The 25393-nt window shown below is 36.9% G+C and overlaps 1 protein-coding gene across 8 annotated transcripts in view; it reads left to right on the forward strand.

Moving 5' to 3' along the window:
• Positions 1-25393, forward strand: part of MYCBP2 (MYC binding protein 2) — a 212991-nt gene that overhangs the window by 72792 nt on the left and 114806 nt on the right. For all 8 annotated transcript variants that reach the window (XM_087759490.1, XM_087759491.1, XM_087759489.1 and 5 more), the window contains exons 18-21: positions 9406-9513; positions 18397-18516; positions 18959-19040; positions 25248-25365. In XM_087759490.1, coding sequence (XP_087615616.1) covers positions 9406-9513; positions 18397-18516; positions 18959-19040; positions 25248-25365 — 428 coding nt within the window. The remainder of the gene's footprint in view (positions 1-9405; positions 9514-18396; positions 18517-18958; positions 19041-25247; positions 25366-25393) is intronic.

The raw sequence follows: 25393 nt of genomic DNA on the forward strand, positions 1-25393 counted from the left end.
TGTTGTATAAGAGTAAGCAGAATTTCTTGTTTTATAAAATGAACTTTTCTATATTTGAATAGCATGGAAAAATTGACACACTGATGGAATTAAAATACAAAACACTGCATCATTTCAAAATTTGCTTGCTTTGTGTATTATCTACCTCGGGAATTATTGTTGATTTTCCACACAAACAATATGTACTTTAACAGGTTTTCAGTGCTCCTCTTGTTTTAAAATACCTGTCGTGGTTTAACCCCAGCCAGCAACTAAGCACCACGCAGCCGCTCGCTCACTCCCCACCAGTGGGATGGGGGAGAGAATCAGAAGGGTAAAAGGGAGAAAACTCATGGGTTGAGATAAGAACAGTTTAATAATTGAAGTAAAATAAATTAGAACAGTTAAATAGGCAAAGCAAAAACCGTGCACGCAAACAAAGCAAAGCAAGGAATTCATTCACTACTTCCCATCGGCAGGCAGGTGTTCAGCCATCCCCAGGAAAGCGGGGCTCCATCACGCGTAACGGTTACTTGGGAAGACAAACGCCATCACACCCAATGTCCCCCCCCTTCCTTCTTCTTCCCCCAGCTTATATACTGAGCATGAGGTCATATGGTATGGAATAGCCCTTGGGCCAGTCTGGGTCGGCAACACCCCCCCACCCCCCCGCCCCGGCCCCGGCTCCGGCTCCGGCTGTGCCCCCTCCCAGCTTCTTGTGCCCCTGGCAGAGCAGGGGAAGCTGAAAAGTCTTTGACCAGTGTGAGCGCCACTTAGCTCCTATTTAGCAACAGCTTAGCACTACTTAGCAAGAACCAAAGCATCAGTGTATCATCGACATTGTTCTCATCCTAAACCCAAAACACAGCCCCATACTGGCTACCAAGACGAAAATTAACTCTATCCCAGCTGAAACCAGGATAATACCTCAGTGTCTTAATCTGGTAAATAATTAAAGTTGAGAGATTTAAACTGATATAAATCATAATATTTTAGTGAAGTATGATGATGTGGTTGGTAAGATTATTGAGTGTTGAGAAGAGGAACAGCTTTATTGGAATTTTATGCTCTTCAAGTTCCTGCTGTGTTAGTAAATACCATTTTGATTCTCCTTTTAGGAATTAGGTCCTGTTTTTACTCGGGTACAAAATGCACATTAGACTCCATGCCAGTGAACCTTGTGGGGCAAATTGTGGCTTTATTTCACTTGCATGTAAGAAATTACTGGTCTTACCACAAATAAGGAGCAACAAGAAAGAGAAAGCTTATAGTTTCCTATGCATGTGGAAAAGGATGGGATATTTATTTTTCTTTGAATCTTTGTGGTTAATTTTAGCTGTGAGGTGGAGAGGGGAAGCCTTTTTTCTTCCTTCGTCTAGGTCATGTTGGAGCTGCATTGCATACTGCTGGCAAATGTTAGGTACAGCTAACAATCATTTTTTCTTAAATCCTCATTGAATGCCTGGATATTATTGAAAGTTGCTGCTGTTCAGCCCGGAAGGGTAACGGTGACAGAAGGGTGCGGGGGGGGAAAAGCAGCAGAGAAACATTTCAGTTTGCTTCCATTTCTGTGGTTAGAAGTAGAACCAGAGCAGCTTATCCCTTTTGTATGCCATCTGTCTCTTAAAAAAAAAAAAAAAAGTTTTGGATCTAACAGTCTCTCAGGTGATCGGTATCAGGAATGTGTTGTTATTGTTGGTTTGATAGGTGTATAGGGACTGCAGCTAAAAAGATATTGTTGGCCAGCTTGTTGCACACATTCATAATATAATCTGTATCAAAAGAGCATTGACATTCTATACCGATGTGGCTACTGGAAGCAGTGGATATGTCTAGCTGAAAGGGTTGGAGATTAGTCTCCAGTTTCAGTTCAGAATGACTTATGTGATAAAGATGGGAGTAGTGTTTAACAAATACTTAGAGATCTTGATTTATATAATCAGGTATGAAAATTTGATCTGATAATTAATCTTGATTTACATAATCAGATGAAAAAGTTGGAGTTCTGTTGCTTCTCAATCCAAATGCTGCAGTTTTCCATGAGTTGGTGGAAAGAATAGCACCATTCTTGAGAACTCTTATGATGCTGCTCTTTTCGTGAGAGAGACCAAGAATGTTTAAATAATCTACTAGATTTTCATTTTGCTGTGCAAAAGGTTTTGCAACCTGAAAAAGCTTAGTTATACTAATGTTAAAAAGAATAGGCAGACTGCTTAGTTTTCCCAAAAAGTTCTAGTGTTTGTGCGTATGTAAATGAACAAATCCTTGCTAATGAAGTAGTTACTCAGAGATCCAAAGAAGGGTTTCAGCCTTTCACTTCTCAGAAAACATTGCTTAGTCAGTTAAAGGCCAGATTAGCTCTGTTAGGGTCTTTCCTTCAGGTACACAGTGTTTTGTTTGTCAAGATTATGGTTTCTGGGTTGTAGCGTGTTAATGTGTGGCTTTTATTCTTTCATGCCAGATCAGTGAGAAACAAAGCATGTGTAGTTTTTGATAGCCAAGAATAGGATCCATTACTGAATGTTGCTGATTGATTAATCTTTAGTTGCAATTGGTGACCTTTATTCAATACAAATATTTTCAGTACATTATTTGTACTTCTTTACAAAAGCTCCAAATTTAGTCCTGTTACAGTGACCTCTGATTTAAAAATATGTTCCAGTGGTCCACTCGAGTTAAGGGAGAAAGTGACGGTTATGTCTACAGGTATGACAATCATTTAACTCCTTCACGAGGTCAGTTGTGGTCTCTTGTATGCAAGAAGAAGAGTATGCCATCTTTATTTGCATTTTTCTGCAAATATAAAGTATGAATTGCAGTATTCTCTGAAGGAGAAGAAGTTGTCATTAATAGCTACAATATCAATGGCCTGATTCAATGTTACTATATTTGCAATCAAGAGCAGTTAACTTATCTCTCAAACATCTTCCAAGTCAAAATAGCCTGTTGTAAGGGACCTGTATATATGCTGTTCAGGAGCACCACGCTGAGTGGTAAGTAACTTCAGAAATTTTAGGTGCTTTTAGGTGCTTATGCTGAAGATTTCTGGTTTTTACCTCGAAATGGCAGTCACAGCAGATTAGATTATACTTACTATGATAGAATTGTAACCAGTAAATAATTTTTATGTTTAGAACCACTTATTCATGTTGCTTCACTCAAGAAAGAAATTTTATTTTAGTGACAAATTAGATCCTTAAAATTAACAGTGGAAAAAAGTGTTTCAGTTTGGGATAATAAATCTGTTATTTCAAAAAACTTATGAGTTTCTTAATATTGGTTATATTTCTTTGCTCTTTTCAGTGCAACAAGTACGTACAGTGTGTTCAGTTGACCGTTTTTACTTCTTTTCTGTGACAGTGGTAGAGCTACTTCACTCAGCTGCTTCTTTCTGCTTGTAGCTTAATGGCTATCGCAAGAGCAGTGAAAGGGCTCAAAATCAAGTTAACATTTTTGAGTCTGGTGTATGACTTCTTGAGAAATAAAGCCAGCTGTATTCATCACAGCTTCTATGGTAAATCATGATTTCCCAACACAATTATTGATGGATGTTTCTCAGCTTTTCACTGTCTCTCAAGTTCTGGTGAGAAGGAAGGAGCTGATGTACCATACGAAGAAATGTTTGTTGTTTTTCAACAACAGAGCTTGATGGGAGTGGTGGGAGGTGAGCCTAGAAGTAGTTGCACTTTATTCTTTTCCGTGATAACGAGGAAGTTTTGTATGTTAGAATGTTCAGAACATGGTTAGATTATTTTTCCTTTCCTATCAATCACCAATTTTTTTTAGTCTTGGAGGCATTAAATTATACCTTAATGGATTACAGAAATCTGTGGGCCACATTGTACAATTAATGCAATGAATCTAAGATTACCATTTACTGGGTGAGTTAATCTTGAAAGCTGTCCTGTGACTTTCTCAGATTGGTATTTGAAGTAATAGAATTTAGAAGTAGTCAAAGATTTCAATTTATCACTTAAAGATAATTCTGTTTTTTTTCAGAAGGCTGTGAGAATGTGAAAATAGCTTTTTAAAGAAACTATGTAATAAGCTAAAAATACAGAAATAACTCTTTATATGGTGATAATAAATGGTCTTGTGGTTCACTGCTATTTCACTACTTCTCTTTCTCAGCCTATGATGTAAAAACCTTTAGATGATCATTACTGAGATACAGATTTGGTGTGTAATTAACCAAGGTTTAGCTTTTGATGCCCTTACAGAAAGGGAAAATTATTTTTCTTCAATCTTACTCTACTTGGAACAACAAAAAACCCCACAGGAGATTGATTTTAGTCAAAAATGCTGTGTATTGAGACAATATTATCTGAGGCTGCCTGTGTTTGGGCAGTTTTTAATTTCTCTGAAGTGTAACTGATTCAGTAATTAGTTTTACTGTGGTGGGCTGAGTATCATATAAATCTGTCTTAACATCTCCCCAAGCCGCTGTTGGCTTGGAATCAGTTTGTCAGTAACACTGTTCTTTGTTCATTGCTGAACATAGACCTAAATATACAGCAGAACTATCTATTCAAATGCAATATTTTTCATTAAATATTAGTGCAGCTTCTTTCTGTAGTTTTAGTTAAATATTTATTTTGATGCTTTCAGGGCCTGGAGGTTATATTTGTTTCAAAATTTCTTTAAACAAACCAGAAACAAACAAACAAAAAACCCCCTTTTTACTTGAAACAATATCAAATCCATACATGAGTTTCTGTTTAAGAATGCTTTCAAGAGAAAGCTGTAGGTTTTTGTCCTTAATGACCAGCAGGTATGATTCTGTGTACTTGTTGTACTTGAGTTTGTGATTTCTGTCTGAAAGAGGTGATTATTGTTAATAAAATGATTTTTTAAAGTAGAAATCTTTGTATTTCTATTATAGTTTTAGAACTCAGATTCACAATAGGCTCAATGAGAACAGTTCTGGTGGATATTTAGTGGTTTAATTTACCTTATGTGTTTATATACAGAAACGCATCTTTCACATTTACTTAACGATATATACAGAGTCAAGTATTCAGAAGACAGAAAGTGTCAAAATGACGATTATCATAAAACTTACGTCCATCTCATTCTCTGTCACACCCAAATTGCCCTGCATGCTCGTATCTGCTAGCCTGCATCTCTTTTTCCGCTATTAAAAGCCCTAATAATTTTTCTTCCACATCTGATTTGTATGATTTAAGTGTTAGTAGAAAAGAGCTTTAAGAACACAGGAAGAGGCATGTATCCTGTTTTTATTTTCAATGTTTTGAACAAAAGAATCATACTGCAGTAACCTTAGTTGTCTGCACAGCACAGTGACATTCTTTGTGAATATTTCTGCCATAATAATAAATTGCTCCTCATAGTCTGAAAAATACAATTTTAAAGAACATGAACCTTATCTATTATTCCTCCCTCATAGGAATATTAAGTTTTGTTTCCCTTAAGGCTATAGAGGTGGGACATTGTCTCAGTATAATGTTTTCCACTTTTAGTGGAACTGAAACTAAGCATTTGTCCCCAATTTCATTTTCTGAAATATTTTTCTTTAAAATTTACCACTTGTTGACCTATTAGATAACTATTTTTCTATATTAGGGATTTGCCTCCCTATTTTATTATTTAAAAAAACCAACCCAAACAACACCTGTCTTTTTCTCTTACAAGTATTCCAGAAGCCAAAAATAGGGTTTTACAACATAAAGTGCCATCCAACCTAGGACTTCCCTGTGCAATCTTAATTTGTACTGCTTTTGTATGTTCCTCATGATACAATCTTCAATTGTGTGGTTGTGTACTATTTTTTCAGGTTGCCTGCTACATTCAGTGCACTGGTGGAGAAGTCACCATTTGATATCATTGATTTCAGTCGTCTGTAATCACAGCTTGCTAAATAGCATTTGTTTAGGGAAAGATACTAAAAGAAATCAAAACGTGTACTATAAATTGAAATTGAATAGTAAACTCTCTGATAGTTCTGCCTAAGTGCTTATATGGCCGAGAATGCAAAAGCATGTAGGATGATATTAATTGTGTATGTTTTCCTGTAGTCCACTGCATTATTTAATAAATGCATTCTATTTTGCTAGAAAATGAAATTATTTCTGTGGATAAATGTTTTTTTCCTTTATGCTGTTAATTCACTGCCAGACAAGGTCCATCTTGAAAGGCCTGGATCCTGCAGGACCAAGAAAGAAAAGCTAATCTAGATGTTTCCTAGGCTAGGGATATTTCACCTCACAGCTTAGCTATGGAAGAACATTCTTTAAAAAATAAAGAGAGAGAGTGAATGTCGTTTTGCTTCATATAGCAACTGATTTAAAATAGCAGCACTACAGTCTGCCAGTGACTCTCCTTGCTTATCTCTGTAACTTGAGCTACTAAAATAACTGAGAATAGTAATAGGTTGTTATTCCCCATGTAGATCTATGTTAGAGGCTTCTAGAAGAGTTTTTCAGATAATACTCCGCAGGCATTTTTAAACAAAAAGAAGGAAGTGTCTGATGCATGGCTGAATTGTTCCACCAGAATAGTTCTTAGTACCTAAACTCTGCTCCCTTTGTACAGGCAACCTCAGATGTAAGCAGAGAGCAGATACAGTCTGTATGAATTGTTCTGGTGTTTTGTTTCCTGTGGTGTTATTTTGGAGGGAGAGGAGGTACTTCACATCGTGCCGGCACATAACTGAACATGCAGGCATCATAATGTAATCAAAATGTAGATATTTCCTATTGTATGATGATTGTGTTACAGATTTAGCATGCATAAAAAGCCAAAGAGGATGACAGACTTGCACGTCCTGTTACATGGATTGGATACAAATTATTATGAAATGGAGATATATTGCATTTAACTTTATTTTGGATTCAGGTTATTTACATAATGGGTGGGAATGTAGAGTATATAGGAATACCCAGAAGCAAAGATAAATCCTGCTTTGGTCAGGAGGTTAGATACCGTTACAGAGTTGTCATCATGACTAGGGAAGTGTAATTCAGATGAGTGGCTTGGCAACTAAAGGCAGCCGTGTGCTAGCACCATGCTGGAGCTGGCAACCTTTTCTGCTTCCTAAACATTCTTCATTTCCCAAATCTCCTGTAGTTCTTTTACTCGCCCTAACGTACTTCACTTCCTTCTGGCCTCCTGAAATCCTCGCTTTTTTTGCCATCTTTCTTCTTAGCACTAAAATGCCAAAGGCTGCCTTCAGGGCTGTGTCTCTCCCCTAGGCTGTTTGTTGTGCAGGCATTTTCTGGAACTTCAGAATTTTTTGCCTCAGTTATCTAGAGATCAAATCTGCTGTTTGATCACCCACAAATATCTTAGATCCACATGCTTCAAGCCACACTCTTTGTAGTCCTTGCATCTCCTTCTGCAACTTTTCTAATCTGTGTTCCACTTTTGTCATATTGTGATGTCCATTCTCTATTTCTTGGGCTTTTCATTTCATTAGGAACTTCTCAGTAAGCAAGTCTTATTACTTCCCCCCCCCCCCCCCCCCCATTTATGTTCTTTATCCAGCTTTACCATGTATCTTTTGTCCTTCAAATGTTTTTAGCTTTCATAATCTGCTTGTCACTCTCTCTCCTTTCTTGCCTTTTCCTGGTCTGCCTCAGTATACTCTTCAGTATCTCCCCTCCAACTTGGAAAGAAGGAAAGCGTGGTATGATTTTTTGTGTAAGTCTAAACACTGGGAAGTGGGATATTAAACACAGCAAGTGGCCTGGCAGAAAGTAATCTTTACCAAAAATGCATCTATTAAATGGAAGCTCCAGTTGAGAGGAGACTGTGAAAAGTGGGAGCAATAACAAGACAACTAAACAAAGAATCTGCAAGATGAAGGTAAAGCAAAAGGAAATAAAGGTCCTTGATCATCAAAAGGAGTTCTTAATTAACAAGAGGACCTATTCTCAGATAAAGAGAGTAAATACAGTAGAACCAAAACAAAAAAATCTATGCTGTGTGTAGAAACGTACATGATTAATGAGGTTTTTGGCCATTATATTAGCTAACACATGTATGAATCTCAAAGCTAGGGGGAAAGGCAGTAGTGGATTTTAAAAACGTCTTTAATTTTCTAAATTAATGCTAAAATTTGGGAACTTCTTTGTGTGAAGACAGGTTTCTTCATCTGGAGGTTCTAAAGCTAGATCGATTTGGCCTAACTTCCATTTAAATTTCTTTCTGTACTGTTTACTACTAGTGAAGGAACTGATGGACTAAAGCTAACAGCAGGAAACTGGAGACAATGGGCATTGATGAAAAGTTAGCCTACATTAGCTTGTCAATAAAGTTTAGCTAAGGAAATAGAGGTATGAAAAAAGTATCAATGATTTGGGGGAAGGAGGAGGAATACTTGTTTTCAGAGTTTCATGTAAGCTGTTTATAACATGACACAAAGCCTGATTTGGGGTGTTTTGGGTGTTTGGGGTTTTTTGTTGTGTTTTGTTTTGGGTTTGTTTGGGTTTTTTGGTTTTTGTTTGGTGTTGTTTGTTTGTTTGTTTTTAAGTTCATGTAAGGACTGGGTCTGGGAACCTGTGGAATGGTTGAGAGTGGCACTTGGCAGAATTAGCTGCTCCTGATTCCTGGTTTCCATTGAATGTGAGATTTCTGGAAGAAGGAGATGCCTCCAAAGAAATTCTTCGTGGCATGCTTAGCCTTTAAAATAGTGGAAAAGTACAGTTTTAAGGAACAAATTGCTGGCCCATGACCTACATATAATCAGCCTCAATTAAACTTAATACAGCACTGCTTGGGTCTAGATTTTAAAAAGAAAAAGTAGTCTGGAGAAAATTTTAAATGCATACATTATTGCTTTCTTCAAATACAAATCTTCTCTTGAAGACCTTTACATAGGTGGGAAATATTTTTAAAATAACTTAAAATTAGTAAGTAGATAAGGAAAAAAATCATATGATTTGAATAATTTTCTTCATGGAACAGGTGGTTTTGGGTAGCTGTTTTATTTATAAGTGATAACTCTGCATTTTAAATATGGTAATTATGAACAGTTGTATGGTTATATTTTTTTAAGCTTAGCATTGATATGATGATATTGTTCTAAATTAGTATTTTGAATGTAATGTTGTAGGATGTAAGGCATGATAATTAATCTTTTTAACTATTAAAGGCAGTAATGGATATTTGGTATCAAATTTTACTCCAGTGTGAGTCTGTTGTATTTCCATTGCTTAGATGCAGTTGCCTACTTACAAGTTCAGGTAAAACTCATTGTGGGATATTTATTGTTTCTTTGCATAATAGTTTGGTCTTGTTATCAAGAAATGGTAACTTTCTTGTATTTAGGGCCTTTTGAATTTAGGAAAACAAGATTATTATATAATTATTATTCATTTTTTTCATTGCTTTTAATTTGAATTTTGTTTAACACACTGTTTCCATTTTGTGAGCTTTCCTATGCATGTGCAAAATGTTTCTCCTCAGGCCCCCTTGTATTTCCTGGTCCTATTTTTATGAACCATCGCGAACAGGCTCTAGCCAGAATCAGACCCCATCCAGCACAGCTAAAGCATAAACGGGACAAGCACAAAGGTATTTGGTCTTCCTTATTGGCTAGGGTGGAAATAAGCCCATCCTCCCAGTCACTTCTTCCATGCGCTGAATCTGTCTTTTCAAAGAACTGCACAAAATGGGTTCTGCCTTTCTTCTTGTTAGCATCTTGTTACCTGAGGAGAAAGAAAACGCATTTAAATGTTGACCTTTTTTTAAAATGTGTAGATGTTTGGTAGTATGCATCATCTTTGGTTTTTCTTTCCTTCTTTTTTTGATGAAATATGCATTGTCTTTCTGTGTGTCTCTTGTTTCTAATGCTGCCTCATTCCTACGATTCTTTAATTTTACTATAGGAAACTTGAGCACCTTCCAGGGACTCAGACTGCTGCATTGCATTTGTGTTAGTTTTTTTGTGTTGTATATCTAGGGTGATTGCTTTAACATACCGATTTCAGACTCGTTAATTCTAGCATAAAATTTTTCATAGGTATGTTATCTTTTAACAAGCCTTTTTTTAGAAATGAAATATTTAAAATAATGTAAACAGCACTTATTTTTTTAACCAGCTTTGAATGGGGAGAATACAAATCAAAGTACAGGTTCTATGCTGCAATATTCAATTATGCTGCAAAATTCTGAGTTAAATGTTCTTTTGTGGAATGTAAGTAAGGAGGTGTCTTTGATATTTCTGACGTTTTTATATGTCTGGAAGGCCAGTTCATTATACCTTGAATTTCTGAATGTGTAATTTGTTCAGATATAAGTGATTTTTTTTTTTATTTTTTTTAATTTTTTTTTTAGGAAGAGGTAGTGTATTATTAAAAATTTCAACTGAATTTATTAAAATTGAGCTGTATCAAATCTGGTTGTACTTTGCATATATCTGTATAGATGCGTGTGTACACATGAGTTTCTATATAAAGGATAAATATGTAAAATGTAGATTACAGACCTGATCAAAGTAAGTATAAAGCTCCTAAAATGGTGAGGGCCCAGAATGCTTCAACTATTTTTTAAAGAACAGCTAAATATGAAAAGAACTGTTAGACTGGCATTTCAGTTGAATTAACAGAAGTTAGTGATAGTCGTTGGCATGTATGCAACTAAATTGTATGACAGTTTGAAGCCTTTCGGGATATGATTTCCGTGGCGGGGGGGGGGGGGTGATAGACCTACCTAGTTATGAACATACTGGATCATGAAATCGTCTTAAGTTTATTTTAGGGAAACAAAAGCAGAATCTAATTCTTTGTATTGGCATAACATATATTCAATCTATTTGGAAAACATATCATCTGAGCTTTAAGTCTTGATGGATTAAGTAGAATAACCTATCATAATCTCCCTGGGAGAGATTGAATGCTGAAAGACAAAACATACAGAACCTACATGCTGTCATCTGAGTGACAGTTTGCTGATTACCAGTATTCTTGAGCTGGGTACTACAGCTAGTTGTACTGCTTGCGAGCCCTTGACCTCACAGGCAAGTGCATAAAGGAGTACACTCATCCTGCCTACGTCTGTACGCTTTCGGCATGTGTTAGCAGTTGGATCTCACTTCAGCTCAAGTATCTCCTTACAAGAGGTATATTCATTAGTGTCAGTTGGAGGTTTGTATTGCTTCTTGGAGTTTTAACAGCAATGCAGAGGTCTGTATTGTGGTGAAACGTTGTCAGATATGCTCTGTAGAACTGAACATTTATTTTTTCCTTGAGGAAGGCTATATGCAAAGAAGCGTTCAGTTTCTTTTAGTTCTTTGTGTCTCATACTAAACAGACAAGGAAGATTATAACATCTTTGAGTAAGTAAACTTTGAGACCCTTCTCTGCCTCAGAAGATTGTTTCTCAAAAGACGACCATAAATTCCACTAGAAACTAGAAATACCCTTTAAATTCTGGAAGAGCTTCCAAGGGAAAAAGGAAAACTGGTGAAGTGGGTTGTTACCAAAGTAAATGGGGAAGGTGGGAATAATGAAAAAGATAAGAAGTATACCTCATTTTAAAAGGCATACCTCTTTTACTATACATAGAATGTAAAAGCAATAATCAAGCAGTCTGAGGCAGGGATGTTGACTTCAGTAAAAGGACGCTATAACATTGAAATCAGCATGTTCTTTTGTTTTAGTTTTAAACGTGATGCGTTCCAAACCAGCATTCTTACTGCAGCAGTTTCTGCTAAAGTAGTCTTGTAACTCTTTACACCAACCAGACCTTCAAGGTCTTCGGACAAAGAAACTTTATTTTGACGGGTAGTACTGATGAGGCCAGTACTAAACTTGCTGGTACCTGTTCCTGCTTCTCCATTTGCAGCTGCAGAACTTCTCTTGATAATGATATTTAAACTTGAATGTGAGCAGCTTCATCCAGACTGACACTTAAGGCCTAATTAAAAAAGTATATTTGATATGTACTTGTACATATTATCAAATCTACATGTTTTTCACTTGTGAAATTCTTCTGTTGGATTGCCCAGTCGAAAACTCCTTAAGTGTCATCAAAATACCCATTTTCTGAAAAGCTTGCCATCATCATCTACTCATTTCACATTTATAGGGACTGCGTATCAAGGTTCTTGTTATTAAAAAAATGCATATTAAGCTTAATTATAATCTTTTTGATCTATGTCTGTGTCTCCATCACAAGTATAGATAGAAAGGAGTAGATACCACCTTCTTGGTATTCATGGAGTGCTTTGACACTAAGAAGAAAAATGAGCTTGTGCTTCATCCTTATTCTTTAATGAGCTGAGTTCCCAGTCTGCATCTCCAGTCCCTGTGGACTTCATCACTGGGGATATGAGTAAAAAAGATTAATGAAAGTCTGTAGAATTTTCTCAACTGTAGAAATGAACTGAGTAGCAATTAAAAACAAAGTAAGCTCCTTGAGTCAATTAAGGTTCTGCAAACAAATGCCACTGTTTTCCTGTATTTGGGAGTAGTGGCAATGCAAAAAATGCTCTAGACAGTATGAAACCAAATACCCTCAAAAGGACAAAGTTTAGATAAAGCTGAACCTGCATGGATGGAACAAGCTATGTATCAACCATTTTGCAAATGCTAATACAAAATAGTCAGATGTTCAAGAAAATTTACTGGTAACTTACTTTTTAACTGTAAAATACACTGTCTGAAGGGTAAAGTAGTTTCAACCACTCACTGGAGAAAGACAGCTGACAATGAAAACCTACATCTGAGACTTAACAGAAGTGAATGATATTGGAGTCTTTATATGTTTCATATTGACATTTCCATAGTCTGATAGTCTTGTTTTCATGTGCTGAGTGTTCCTAAAGAAGTTCGAAACACAGCTGAAGACATGTTGCTTAAGACTTTTGCTCTTTGCTCAAGAAGATAAAAGTTGCACCAAAACCGTTTCAGAGCCACTTTTTCTTTACTAGGTTTTTACACACTGCCATCAATAAGGAGACACTTTAGACAGGGACTTCCTTGGAGTTTGAGGCCTGAAGAATACGAGAGTATGTCAAACCTCATAAACATACATAATCAGCAGCTGTTGTCATGTGTTAACATGACAACAAATATTAATTTGTTAATAACAATTATTAATAACAAAGTTGACTTTCTTTATAACATGCTTTTTTTGCTATTATGAGTTATGTCTCTCTATTCAGACTTGCTTATCATCTTTCATACCAGCCCCTCTCATCCCTATCATTCAGTAATTCTTTTTGGAGGGTTAAATTTAATTAAGTGAAGTTGCCCAGAATTTTGAAGAGGTTAGGAATAACTCTTCATGTCGTGTACTGCAAATGGAGACTTATGCCTGTGAACCATTGCAAATCATAAACAAAGCAGGACCAGCAGTAGCTGATAGAGGAAGAAGAAACTGCTGAAGAAATTCCCTCTATTGAATAGGTGGATAAAGTATAGCATTGATATAAGCTTTGATTCATTCTCTGGAGTTTAGAAATTGTTGATGCTTCCTTGTGTCTCAAAGAAACCCACCACTTAAATGACTTACGCCAGAAGTTATACTTGTTAAATGATTTGAAAAGTTATTCTTGTCATTTTGTAAGGTCCTTTTGGTATCTGTGGAGAACGAGGTAACTCATAAAATTTGTCCACCTGCGAATTAAAGCTGAATACCTAATTTAAGAAGACAACATTGAAAGTAGCTTTCCTAGTTTCTGTCCTCTGTTAGAAAGAGGCTAGAGGTCGATCTCTGCTCCTCCAAAACATACGTTTCTATTTGGCAAGCTATCTGGTTAACAGAAAACACCTAAGAATTCACGCTCTCAGTCAACTACACTTCTTTTGGTTTGTATTCATACAGCGTAGAAAAATAAGTACATGGAGATGATGGGGGTGCTTTGCCATTGCTCAGTATTGCAATTTTACTTGCATCCAGGTCTGATAATGGAATAAATTATTTGGCCAGTAAATTCCCGTTTGCATTTACTTTTTGGCTGAGCTGAATGGGTAAGCTGATACTGGTACAAAAATTCAGGACACAGTTATTATTGAGTTTGTAATTAGAATGCAAGTTTATTATCACATTATTATAAGTGTTATGCACTTGTGATTCTGCATATCAAATTTCACCTATAAGCTCAAGTAAGCTCTGTACCAACCTCTCAAGCATCCAACAGAGTTACTTTTTTTTTCTGCCCTCATAGGACGGATGATTTTCATGACCAGAGGTAGGTTTCTTTCCCCACAGCGCTGTAGCTATAATATTGGTTACAGATATTTCAGTTGAAGCCTATGATGGACAGCCAAGAAGCTGCAGTCACAGGCTGATTTGTTCAAGTAAAGTTGTTGTGTATAAAGCCTATAGATGATATTAAGGCATTCAGAACATCCTGTGAGGGCTGAACATCACAGATACTAACCAGTAACTTGACTGATATACTTTATTTGGGTAATCGCTGCTGAACTGAACAAAAATTTGTTGGCAAATGATGTGGTATAGAGAGACAGTTATTCTAAGGATTTTTTGTGTACAGTCATATTGCATTAAAGCTTTTCATCCGTGGGGAGAAGAAATGCATTTAACATCTTTAGAAGTGCTTTTTCCCTCCTCCAAAGATGGTCAGTGAGAAATGAAATATCATCACCCTTACTGCAGCTGAGGAACAGTAACAAAATGTCTTTCATCGGGTCCGAACCAAGGGTCCGAGATGCCATGCTGTAAGAATGCTGCTGTTTTTTTTTTTTTTTCTAGCAGAACTCTCATTTATATGTTATGACTTCACTTGCTGTTGGGACTGAATGATTTTTTTCTTCATTCCTGGAAAGCAGCTTTTTTTTTTTTTTTTGTGGTACCAGTGACAACAGAACTTTTGAGCATATTTCACAGAGTGAAAAATTGTCTTCAGGAGTTAAGAATTTCCTAAGGGAAATGGAGTGGTGGTAGGGGGTGGTTGGTTGTATTTCCAGTTACCTTGCTTTCCTTCCCCAACTGTATAAGATAACCAAGGTGAAGACGCATCATTGTGAAGCTGTTCATGGAGCCCACCCCTCAGTGTTGACAGCAGGAAGCACTTTGGAGCTTTTCCTTGGTGCTTTCTTCTCTCTCAGAGAGATGAAAGAGTCAGTTTCTATTTAGTGGTAGTCCAGTTGAATAACACTGGAAGTACTAACTTGCTCTGCTTACAAGGTTCCATTCATTCAGCCAGAAGAGTGTCTGCTTCAGTAGTCTTTCTTTATATGTTTCCCTTTTAGGAACAGTTGTTTTAATAGTACTTCTAGTGAAATAAATACGTGCACAATTGTTTGAAGAAAAGCAAACGTGTATCTCCATAGTTAAAATTGTTCCTCGAGACATGTGAAAATAAACTTTCTGCATCAAGGGGATGACCCAGTTTATTGGCAGCGTTATCTCTAAGTATAAGAGCTTGTAGAACCTGGTTCTCCTGGCCAGAGCTGCTAGAAAAATATGATATGTGTTGGCCATGTAGTGGAGTATACAAATAAATAGTATAGTCCTAAAGTATGCTCTAAAGGTAAGTAGTGATATTCTATTTAGTTCTGTATATTTCAGTCAAAAGCCTTTTTTTTTTCCCTAAACAAGACTAGCTGAATCTTACATTTTTTAGTTACAAGGGTTTTGTACTTACCACACGTAAATTATTTTAGAGTGCTTATCAAGTTCTGAAGATCCAGCCAATTCAAAACTCATGAGACAGTTACTGACCACACAAAGAAGCCTCAGAGGCGTTCCATTTCCAGTTTTCAAATTTCGTGCTTAGGCAAAGCAATATTTGTATAGAAGTCAGTTGCTTCCATTCCAGCATTCTTCAAGGCTTTGAGAAGTTAGCTTTGGAATTTGAAAATGCCGACTCTGTAAAACTTTTTCCTTTAAAATAAATTTATTTCTCAGGTAAGGAATTGCAAAATTTGTTTCATGTGAATGTACTTGTCTTTACATCTTGCACAATAGTATTTAGTGTTTCCTTAAGGGTAATACAGTGTTATGCTTTCATTTGCAACTTTGGAAAAAATGGGAATATATCTAGAATCATCTTGTATTTAAAGGCAGTATCACATATTTATCATTTGAGAAAACGGCAGTCCTCATCTATTTGTTAGTAATTGTTGAAGCACTTAAGAGCAGTATGTTGTTCTTAGGACGAGGCAGGAAATGCACAGGGACCTGTTCAGGTGTCTGCAGATCGCTTTATATGCCACTGTTACGTGACCAGAATACAACTTCTACTAAGTATTGTTAATATAACTGCGCATAGGTGACATGGTTGCCGTGTGTCTAGTTCATTGCATTGTAGGAAGTGCATGCAGCCATGACACACGCTTACTGGAGATGTGCATTCCTGGCAGGCGCCTGTTCAAGTGCCTTTGCCCAGTGGGAGAACTTACATTTTTCCTTACAGTCATCAATGATTGAGGGAGGAGGGGAGACAGGGGCCACAGGTAGACTTCCAGACTTCCTTAGCTTTTTGCTGCTCCTGTCCAAAAAGCTTGTGTGAAAGAGGGAAGCAGTAAGTAGTCTGATTGCTGAATAAATAATTCTGGTGGCGATATTAGTCCTTAGAACCATCTCTTGATTACTTTGGCATGTAGAGTTTAATGCAAAAGTAGGTATAGAAAGTTTAAAAGTACTGTGAGAAATAGCCAAGTTGTTAACTAAAATACTAGGAGTATGTTAAGGCAGAATTACATGACTAGGAGGAAAAATGACGTATTTTCAGGGTTTTTTGTTGTTAAATAGTGGTTCTGTCTCTTTGTATTTGCTTTTGTTGTTAATACAAAAACAGCTGCAGACAGACCTTCAGAAACATTTCTTCTAATGTGCATGCAGTCTGGTAGTACACAACTGACACTGTTGGAAAAACCTCAAAAATCCCACAGCAATTCTGAGAGCCAGACAATTCCTTTACCGTGTCTCCCTTTCACACATATCCAACATGTAGTGCAAGCGTAATTCTTTTTGATGAAGGGCACTCACATTTTCAAAGGGCTACTTTATGTATGCTATTAAACCAAATTCTTCAAAAGCATTACTTAATACCTATATACGCTGTTCCTTTACAGATGAAAACTACATGGAGGTTCATACAACTTCTGTACTCAGTCATCACTAGAAAATAGCTTTATTTCCAGAACAGTCAGATTTTTTTAAAACTGATTTGTAATAAAAGTGCTGAAATGACTTTACTGTATCAGCAGTTCCCATGCAATAAAAAGGAAAGTTTGTGCAATATTTATAGAAACAGAATTACATTTTAAAAGATTCGTAAGTCTGTAAGTGCTATGCTTCACACAGTGAATAATGAAGTCTCAGAGTTCAGCTTCCACTAATGAATGTTCAGGAAAATGTGTAGAAGTTATAAATATGGATCTAAATCAGCACCACCTTGAATGCTTTGAGCAGCAGTTGTTTCCCTGCATCAGTTTTGTTAATAAAGCAGTAATCGGTCAGAATTACCACAGAAAGAATGTGGAATCTCCTTTGTGCAGTTATTTTTCACTTCATGTGTTTTCTTTCATTTCTCTATGCTAGAGACAGTGTGACTAAAGTCATATATGAATTCTTTCATTCTGAAAAGGCACTTTCTTTAGAGCTTTCATTGCCTGCTTTCTGCACAGGTATAGGTGTTTGTGTGGTGATGAGCATGTTGTCTGTTTCTCTGTCATGTTGGTTTCCTGCTAGTGTTATGCAACCGCCTTCCTTTGTCACCCTGTGACCATAGTTCAATTATAGTGTAATTGTTAGCTGACATAAACATTCTGATTTCTGGAGAAGATAGTGGCTTTTAAGAAGTTTCTAAATAATACACTTATTTGTCACTTCAGTGCTTTTATGTGATGAGAGGGCTGCTTGACTTTAGGAACCAATAATGCATCTTACTAAAAGAAATCACAGAAACAATGTCCAAAAATGCATCTTAAATGGACAGGAAACGGATGCGCTAGTAGTGAGTATGTCAGCGTTGTTAGAAATGAGCGTCATAAGTAATTGTTAGTTATGTAAAACGAGGGCTATATAGCCAAGTTGGAGTCAAGTAAAATCCTTAACAAGTAGTAACTGAAAAGCGCAAACCAGGCTATGCCTATTGAGTTTAACTGCAGTGCTTGCTGTCTACTTCCTAATGCTCTTCTATTGAAGAATGAAAGTGATGGTTATTAAGCAAAACTTCTGAAGTTGTTTGAATTTCCTGTTTTGCTGGTCATTTTTGTCTGCTCTTTGGAAGTTTGTGCTTTAGAGGATGTGAATTTTTCCAGTGTGTAACTTTGTAGTAGGTTGTTTAGAAGTAAAGTTTCTGTCATCTTTCACATCTACTTTGATGCTGTATTTTGAGCTGTCTCTCCTACTATTCTGTGAGTTCTTTCTCCTACCTTACAAATGGCGGGGTGGGGAGTGAGTTACTATTCTTGTCCTATTCATTCTTCTAATATAACTCTTTTAGAAGACATGGGATATAATTATAAGTTTCGTTTATAGACGGAAGTGGTGAAAGAGGTGAGAAAGATGCCAGCAAAATCACAACCTATCCACCAGGGGCTGTCCGCTTTGACTGTGAACTGCGAGCTGTACAAGTCAGTTGTGGATTTCACCATTCAGGTAAAAACAAATGAATCGATGTTAATTATAGCGTAGAATTTTTGTTGGTTTTTTTTTAATGTTGTCATATGTGTTTTCACTACTTTGTGTTTAATTTTCAATAAGGATGTACACAGGAGTGTTAAAGGTTGAAAAGGTTGCAGTATTATTTTGTACTCTACTACACTGTCCTTCAACAGTGAAAAGGACTATAAGTATAATATATTGAGTTACATCAGAGCTTTTAAGCAATTTTTGAGTCATTTGAAAACATCTGCATGGCACAGCTCTAGCCCTGCATGGAGATGCTAGCTGTGATGGGTTGGGGAATCTGATACAGATCTCTTAGTGTTTCAGTAGGGATTGTTAACTGTGCTGCTCAGAAAGGCTAACCAGTTCTGGTGCAGTACCGTGTTAACATGTGCATATGTCAGAAAAATATTCTTTTTTATTTCTTTTTCAGTGGTTTTGATGGAGAATGGTGATGTTTACACATTTGGATATGGGCAGCACGGGCAACTTGGACATGGTGATGTTAATTCCCGGTGAGCTGGTAATTAAAGGCTGTGATTGTGTATTGTTGTATTGTGGCATAAAAAGTGGCTAAATTTCTGTTTCTCTGTAGCTAGCAAGCGTGAAAACTCAAATATTGTCCAAATAAAGTTGCTAAGCTCTTGTTCTTCACTTATTCCCCATAACCCCTTGCGTATAGATACAGTAACAGTACTGTTGTACTGTATAATTAATGTTTAATACATGAAGGCTTCTGTGCGTAGTTATTAGCATAGCTTCAATAATTGAGTTTGAAATCCTTCTGTCTCTTCAATTTTCCCTACATATGAGAGAATGACATTGAAATCTCAGTAAGATTTCATCATTTCTGTAAAATACTACATATGCAATAATTCAAATAGTATGATGTAAACCTAGATTAACCTGTTTCTGTTACACCATTGGCAGTAGTTCAGTTATGATAAAATCTCATTTTTGTTTATTATTAATCTCCAAAATTAAGTTACGAAGCTTGCGTCTTAGCTGCATTTTGTAGACACTTATTTTGAATGTCAGCATGAGAGTGATGTGTGCTTTCGTTGCGGTCAATGGAAATAGAGAAGTCAACAGAGTGTGGAGAGCTATTTGACTAACCACCCACTACTTAGCTACTTCAGGTATGCTCAGTAGCTCTGTAAACTTTATGGACTTGATCTCCATTGACTACAGTGAGAGCACAGATAATTAAATACAGGTGTCTTTAATGTGAAGCTCAATCTAACCCTTAGTATCTCATCCTTAGTATCTTATCTACTCACTAAAGTAAAAAAAAAATCAGTGTCCTGCCATAAAAGGAAGTGTAATAATGTTGTTCTTTGGGCATGTACATATACCATATAACACGTAAGACAGGGGATTTTGAATAGTAGGAATCGTTGAGGCTTTCTATATGTCCAGTACTGCCCAGTATCTTTATGTAAAAGGCATACAGAGTGGAGCATCCATGACCTGTCTTCAGTTCTGTCATTTATCTTGTAGCAGTGACATGAAAATTACTGAACATCTATCCTCATAATCTCTTTGGAGACTTCCAAATCATTTCTTTTGTCAAGTTTCTGAAGAAATCTTCATCATCTTAAAACTTTCATTGGATTCACTAAACAAAAGGGGGAGAGGGAAGGAAGAAAGTAAGTTTACTGAAAGTGTTACTTTGTATTGACTGCTGTGCCTAATGGTAGTCTCTAAACTGTTACCCCTACTCAGTTTGCATTGGACTGGTGAATGCAGTCTGTGTTTCTGCCTATGGTAGAGCCATATCACAGATAAATACTCTGGTTTTTGTTCCTGGAAATTTTTGGATACTTGTTCCAAGCTACAGCTGCTTTAGCTGGCAACTCAAGTCACTACTAGAATAAGGCCAATTTCTGTCTTAAAGACTGAAGAGGTACAAACAGCAGTGGCATTTGTACTGGTAACTTACTGTCTCCTATTTCCAACTTTGATGAAATCGCTTGGCTTTTCTGAAGGCATCGGAGCTATCTGCTGTATCTGTCAGAATTTCAGGCAGTAAACCGCACATCTGTTGCTTATTTAGGCAGAAACTGGATGGAGACCAAATGTAGTTCCAAGGGAGATCCTAGAAGAGAACATGAAACATCCTATGCCAAAGGATAGTTCTTGAACAGGCCTAGAAGCTGCGGATGTGCAAGCGACTTGGCACTGACCTTTGTGTCATTCTACAACAGACGCTAGAGAGTGTCTGAAAAAAGCCTTGAAGAAATTTGGAGTATGTCCTGTGCATGAGAACTGGCTATAGTACTATATTGCTGTTTAGCACCATCATTCAAATGATAATTTCCTCATTGATGTACTTCTTTTTCCAGCTTTAAGTAGAGATCTCTCCTCTGTCCTCACAGTAAGGGATTCAGAGAAGGAAACAGGGAATCCTTATGCAGAGTTCCACCTCAGTTGGGACGCAGTGGTGCTCAGATGGCCAGCTCCAGCCAGGTCAGTGGTATGTCAGTCATGCAGTGTGTCACATTGCCTGTATTGACCTCAGGAAGACCATCATCTTCTGAATCCAGGAACTGATACTCTACTGTGTTTCCAGGAGAGAGAGAGGGGAGGAAAGAAAAAAAAAAAAGGAAGTGATATTTAGGCAGCCTAGCTAGTATATCTAAATATGCGGGCCCCTGAAAACAAGAAGTGTCAGGGAAAATGCAGGAACTCTCATTTTCATCTAAGGGAGCCATCTTCATTGCCAGGTGAAGCAATGATGGAAGGTCCTGGGCAGCGATTGATGACTTATCCTTTCATAGACTTCTGTCTTGCAGTGTAAAGATTTAGTAGTGAGACTATATTTTTAAAAGTCTTGAAAATGCTTAACTATTTTGAATTCTGCATACCTGTCCAGACATGTCTTTCTCCTTAATTAAGGAGATTCTGGACTCCTCTATTAAAGTACAGTAAACACCAAAAATTCTTCCTCCTACTTCAGTAGGAATGAGGTATAGTACATGCCTTAGAAGGACTTCAGACTATTTTTTATGCACACAAGCAAACAAAACAGCAGATGAACAGGACGATGTGATTCTCAATAAACCATTAATAGAACTGAAATGGTGTGGAGGAACAAGCAATATGCACAACGTGGTGTTATTTTTTTTTCTCCAGCAAAGACTTCAGCCATTCAGAGATGGACCACTTAAAAATGCAAGTGATCTGGTTCCTGGGAGGCCATTTTTTTCCATTTCAGTATGCTGGAGCCATTAAACTAGTCTGGATAGGCTTTCTGTTGTAAAATCCTCGGTGGCAGATGTTCATGAGCTATTCACTACATGAAGGATTTGACAGTCTCTGCTTATATTCTCCTCAAATTAGATATGGGTGGTTAGAAACTCAGTGGAAGCAAGAAATGCTTTGCAGTATCTCCTCTTGGTGAAAAATAGCATGTCTTGTATTCAGGTAAGCAAAGGCCTGTTTTTTGCTGATGCTTCTCTCAAGAAGTTGGGACTCCAGGATCTTTGTGTTGCTGTTCAAAATTTGCCTGCATTTCTTGTACAAACTGTTGACTTCAGCACTACGTTAGCAAGCACGTCATCTGACAGTCAAGCTCCAGAAATTGAATGACTGAAGTAAGGCAATCCTGATGCGATTTTGCTTCCGAAGGTTCAGCAATAACATGGAAGAAACCTGAGCAGACCTTCCGTAGACAGTCAGCTATGTTCTATTTGAAGACAAAGCGCAGAGACTATATCCTATCAATATCTCTAGGAAAAAAAAAAAGTGTTCCATCATCTCTGTTTGATAGGACTGTGTTTCTAGATGCATTATCTCATTATTGTACTTCAGCGGTGGAGTGCAGGTCTTATTTACATCTTTTCACCAAACTTCCAGTTACCTCTAAAATCTAAAAATCTTTTTTTTTTTTTTTTTTTTTTTTTTAACCAACTCTGCCTGCAATTGGCCAAAATTACTACTGGTTTCCTTTTACTCACTACACAGTAACAGCCCACGATGAACCTGAATTTATAGCACAACGGTCAGCTGCCTCAAGTGACATATTACTGGACCTGCCAGCCAGCTGTTGCCTGGATAAGTACCATGGACAGCGATTGTGAGAACAGTTAATGCAGGACGAGTTTTCAAAGACCACATCTGCTCCCAGAAATGCTTACTCTTCAGGATGCAAGAGGGTTTCTGTGTGGACAGCCAAAATGCATTTGGACCTTCTGCAGGATCCTGAGTTAGCTGATGCATGTATATCTGCTGCTTTTCATTCAGAAATCTTAGGTTTTCCCAAGGGATCTCAGGTTACTGTCTGTATAGTTGAGGTTGGTCTTTTGTGATTGACCTGTGTCAAGTATCTGTGTCATATCCAGAAACCAAAGAATCTGTGAGTTTGACACGAGTGTGTCTTTCAACTCCATCCCAGAAGAATACTACCTGCTTTGCCCCATTCAAATGGAGAAACCCTGGTTGTCAAAACTTTGTCCAAAGGGTCTTGCAGACTCTTGAGTGTCTATGCTGAGCTTTTCTGTGTTGAGTTTAAGAGGGATAGGGAACACTGAATAGTATCACAGGTTTTAAATTCCATATACATCAGTCAAACCAGCTTATTGTATTTTTGCGAATCCTTCCTCCTTTTATGAAGTGAAAACTATTTTTCTGTAACTTTATTTTTTTGACGTAGTTAAGTGTCTTAAGCTTATTCCTGTTCATTTCTTTAGTTGATACGCTGTAGTTGGCAGTTTGAAAATCTGATTGATCTTAATAAAAGAGCTATTTAAGAGGATAACATATTACATCTCTCTGCATTAGTTGCTTGTCTTGCTCTGCTGCTGCCAAGGGAATGTCATACACAGCTTTCAGATAGTATTGCTGATAGATTCAATTGGCAAAACAGAAAGGGAAGTAGTTTTGGTGATAATAGCTTAGCTTTTATGCATCTAATAGATGAAACGTTCACTTTTTTTTTTTGAAGCATAGGATTGATAATTCCATGCCTGCAGCTATCATAATTTTGAAGAAGAGAAGAAAAACTTTAATCAAAATATTTCCCTTTAACAGGAATGCTTTTGGATTAGTTCTTAATTATGTTTTATTTCTGCTTCAGTGCCTTTTTGAGCTTCCTTAAAGTTAATGGGAGGCAGGTGTAATGTTTCTTCTGTTTTTAAAATGCTTCATCATTGGTGCTGCTAGACTTTGCTCTGTGTGTATGTGCATAATCTTAGTGGTGTCCATGTGCCTATAGACCAAAAAAGGCTTCTAAATTTATGAATATCATGTTGTGCATCCTCTACCAAATTTTATGCTACCCTTCAGTCTCTCCATCTCCACTAGAGTCACCCACTGGAAGCTACATTCACCACAAAGGAATCATTTCTTTCTGTATACCTGTGTTCCTTCTCCTTCAGGTCATCAGCCTGTCTTCATGCTGCATTCCTCTGTTCCACATTTCCGTATGTTCACATCTTCCCATCTACCCTTTCCTTACTGAACACACAATGCCTCTCCTTCCTCCTACTTTCTTGACTTCTGTTTTACTTGCAATTCAGCCAAAAACAGAACATGCAGATAACGCATCTTTTTGCACATCAGCTGCTAAACAATCGCTAGGTAACTGTGGACCGACACTTTTTATTCCAGCATAAGACAACCTGTTCTTATTTTAGATTAACCTACTTTGGAAGTGTGTGTTTAAAAGTAAGTTTAAATAGTGCTGCTGTTCTCTGGGGTCAGAGTTCCCAAACATAGAGTTATTTGAGAATAACTTGTTCTTCAAATTCACAGTCTTTCTAAGTCCACAATAGATTTGAAGTCTAGGTAGACATTCATTATGGAATTCAAAGTCTGGTACAGTTCTTGTAGGCTCCTATTCACTTTGGGATTGAGATAAAAATTTTAGGTTTAGTATGTCATACTTGTTTCTTTTTATCTTTTCTGCTATTTCTATTCTAAGTCATCACTTCAAATTTTCTTTATTTGCTTCTTGAATGTATTATTGTTTTTTTTCCCTTCGTTTTTACTGGAAATTTATTTTCTTATACCTGTCCGTATTTGGGAGGCACATGGATTAGACTTTTACAGATCTTTCTGGAAAACAGTTTGGAGAGGTTTGTTCTTTCTTGAGTCTATAAGTTTGATGGAGAGCAGTTTTTTAATGCCTTGTTCTCCATTAGAAAGCTGATGGAGGTGGGTAGACCTTGTCTTTCTTTTATTATTCCCTAGACAGTGATCTCAGGAGGGCCATATCAGTATTACTTCTGGTAATTGTAGTACAGTACCAACCACATAAGGCTTTGTTTGCTTCATAATGCAAACAATTTTGTTAAGTGCTTAACTGGTGTCCTCACTACAGATTTTTTTTTTTTTTTTACTGCTACGGTTCACTGCAATGTATTTTATATACATACATGTATGCATGCATTTATATATTATTCTAACTACAGTAACATATTTGTAATCCTACAATTATATATTAAATTAATCATTTTTATTCTATGCTAATTTCTGAGTGTAACTGAAGAGAGGGTACTTGATCTTGTTCCCTGTAACAAGAGGGCATACACTTAAATATCTGGTACAGTCTTTCAAACCTCTCTTCTTTTAATATGCAAGATGTTGCTTGACTCTAGTTCCATATAGTATGTGAACGTAGTGAATATATTTCACAGTGTTTGAAATCCTTACAATACTAATGTATGTGTTAAATGTTGCATAAGCATATATTGATACAAACTTAATTTATTTTGATATAGGGGATGTCCCACTTTGGTACAAGCATTACCAGGTCCTAGTACACAAGTTACTGCTGGGAGCAACCATACAGCTATTCTCTTAACGGATGGGCAGGTTTTCACGTTTGGAAGTTTCTCAGTAAGGAAATAATAATATTTACTTATGG

Source organism: Nipponia nippon, unplaced genomic scaffold (assembly GCF_047370975.1).
Source record: "Nipponia nippon isolate SJK-2023a ecotype South Korea unplaced genomic scaffold, ASM4737097v1 scaffold_2, whole genome shotgun sequence".
Classification (NCBI taxonomy): domain Eukaryota; kingdom Metazoa; phylum Chordata; class Aves; order Pelecaniformes; family Threskiornithidae; genus Nipponia; species Nipponia nippon.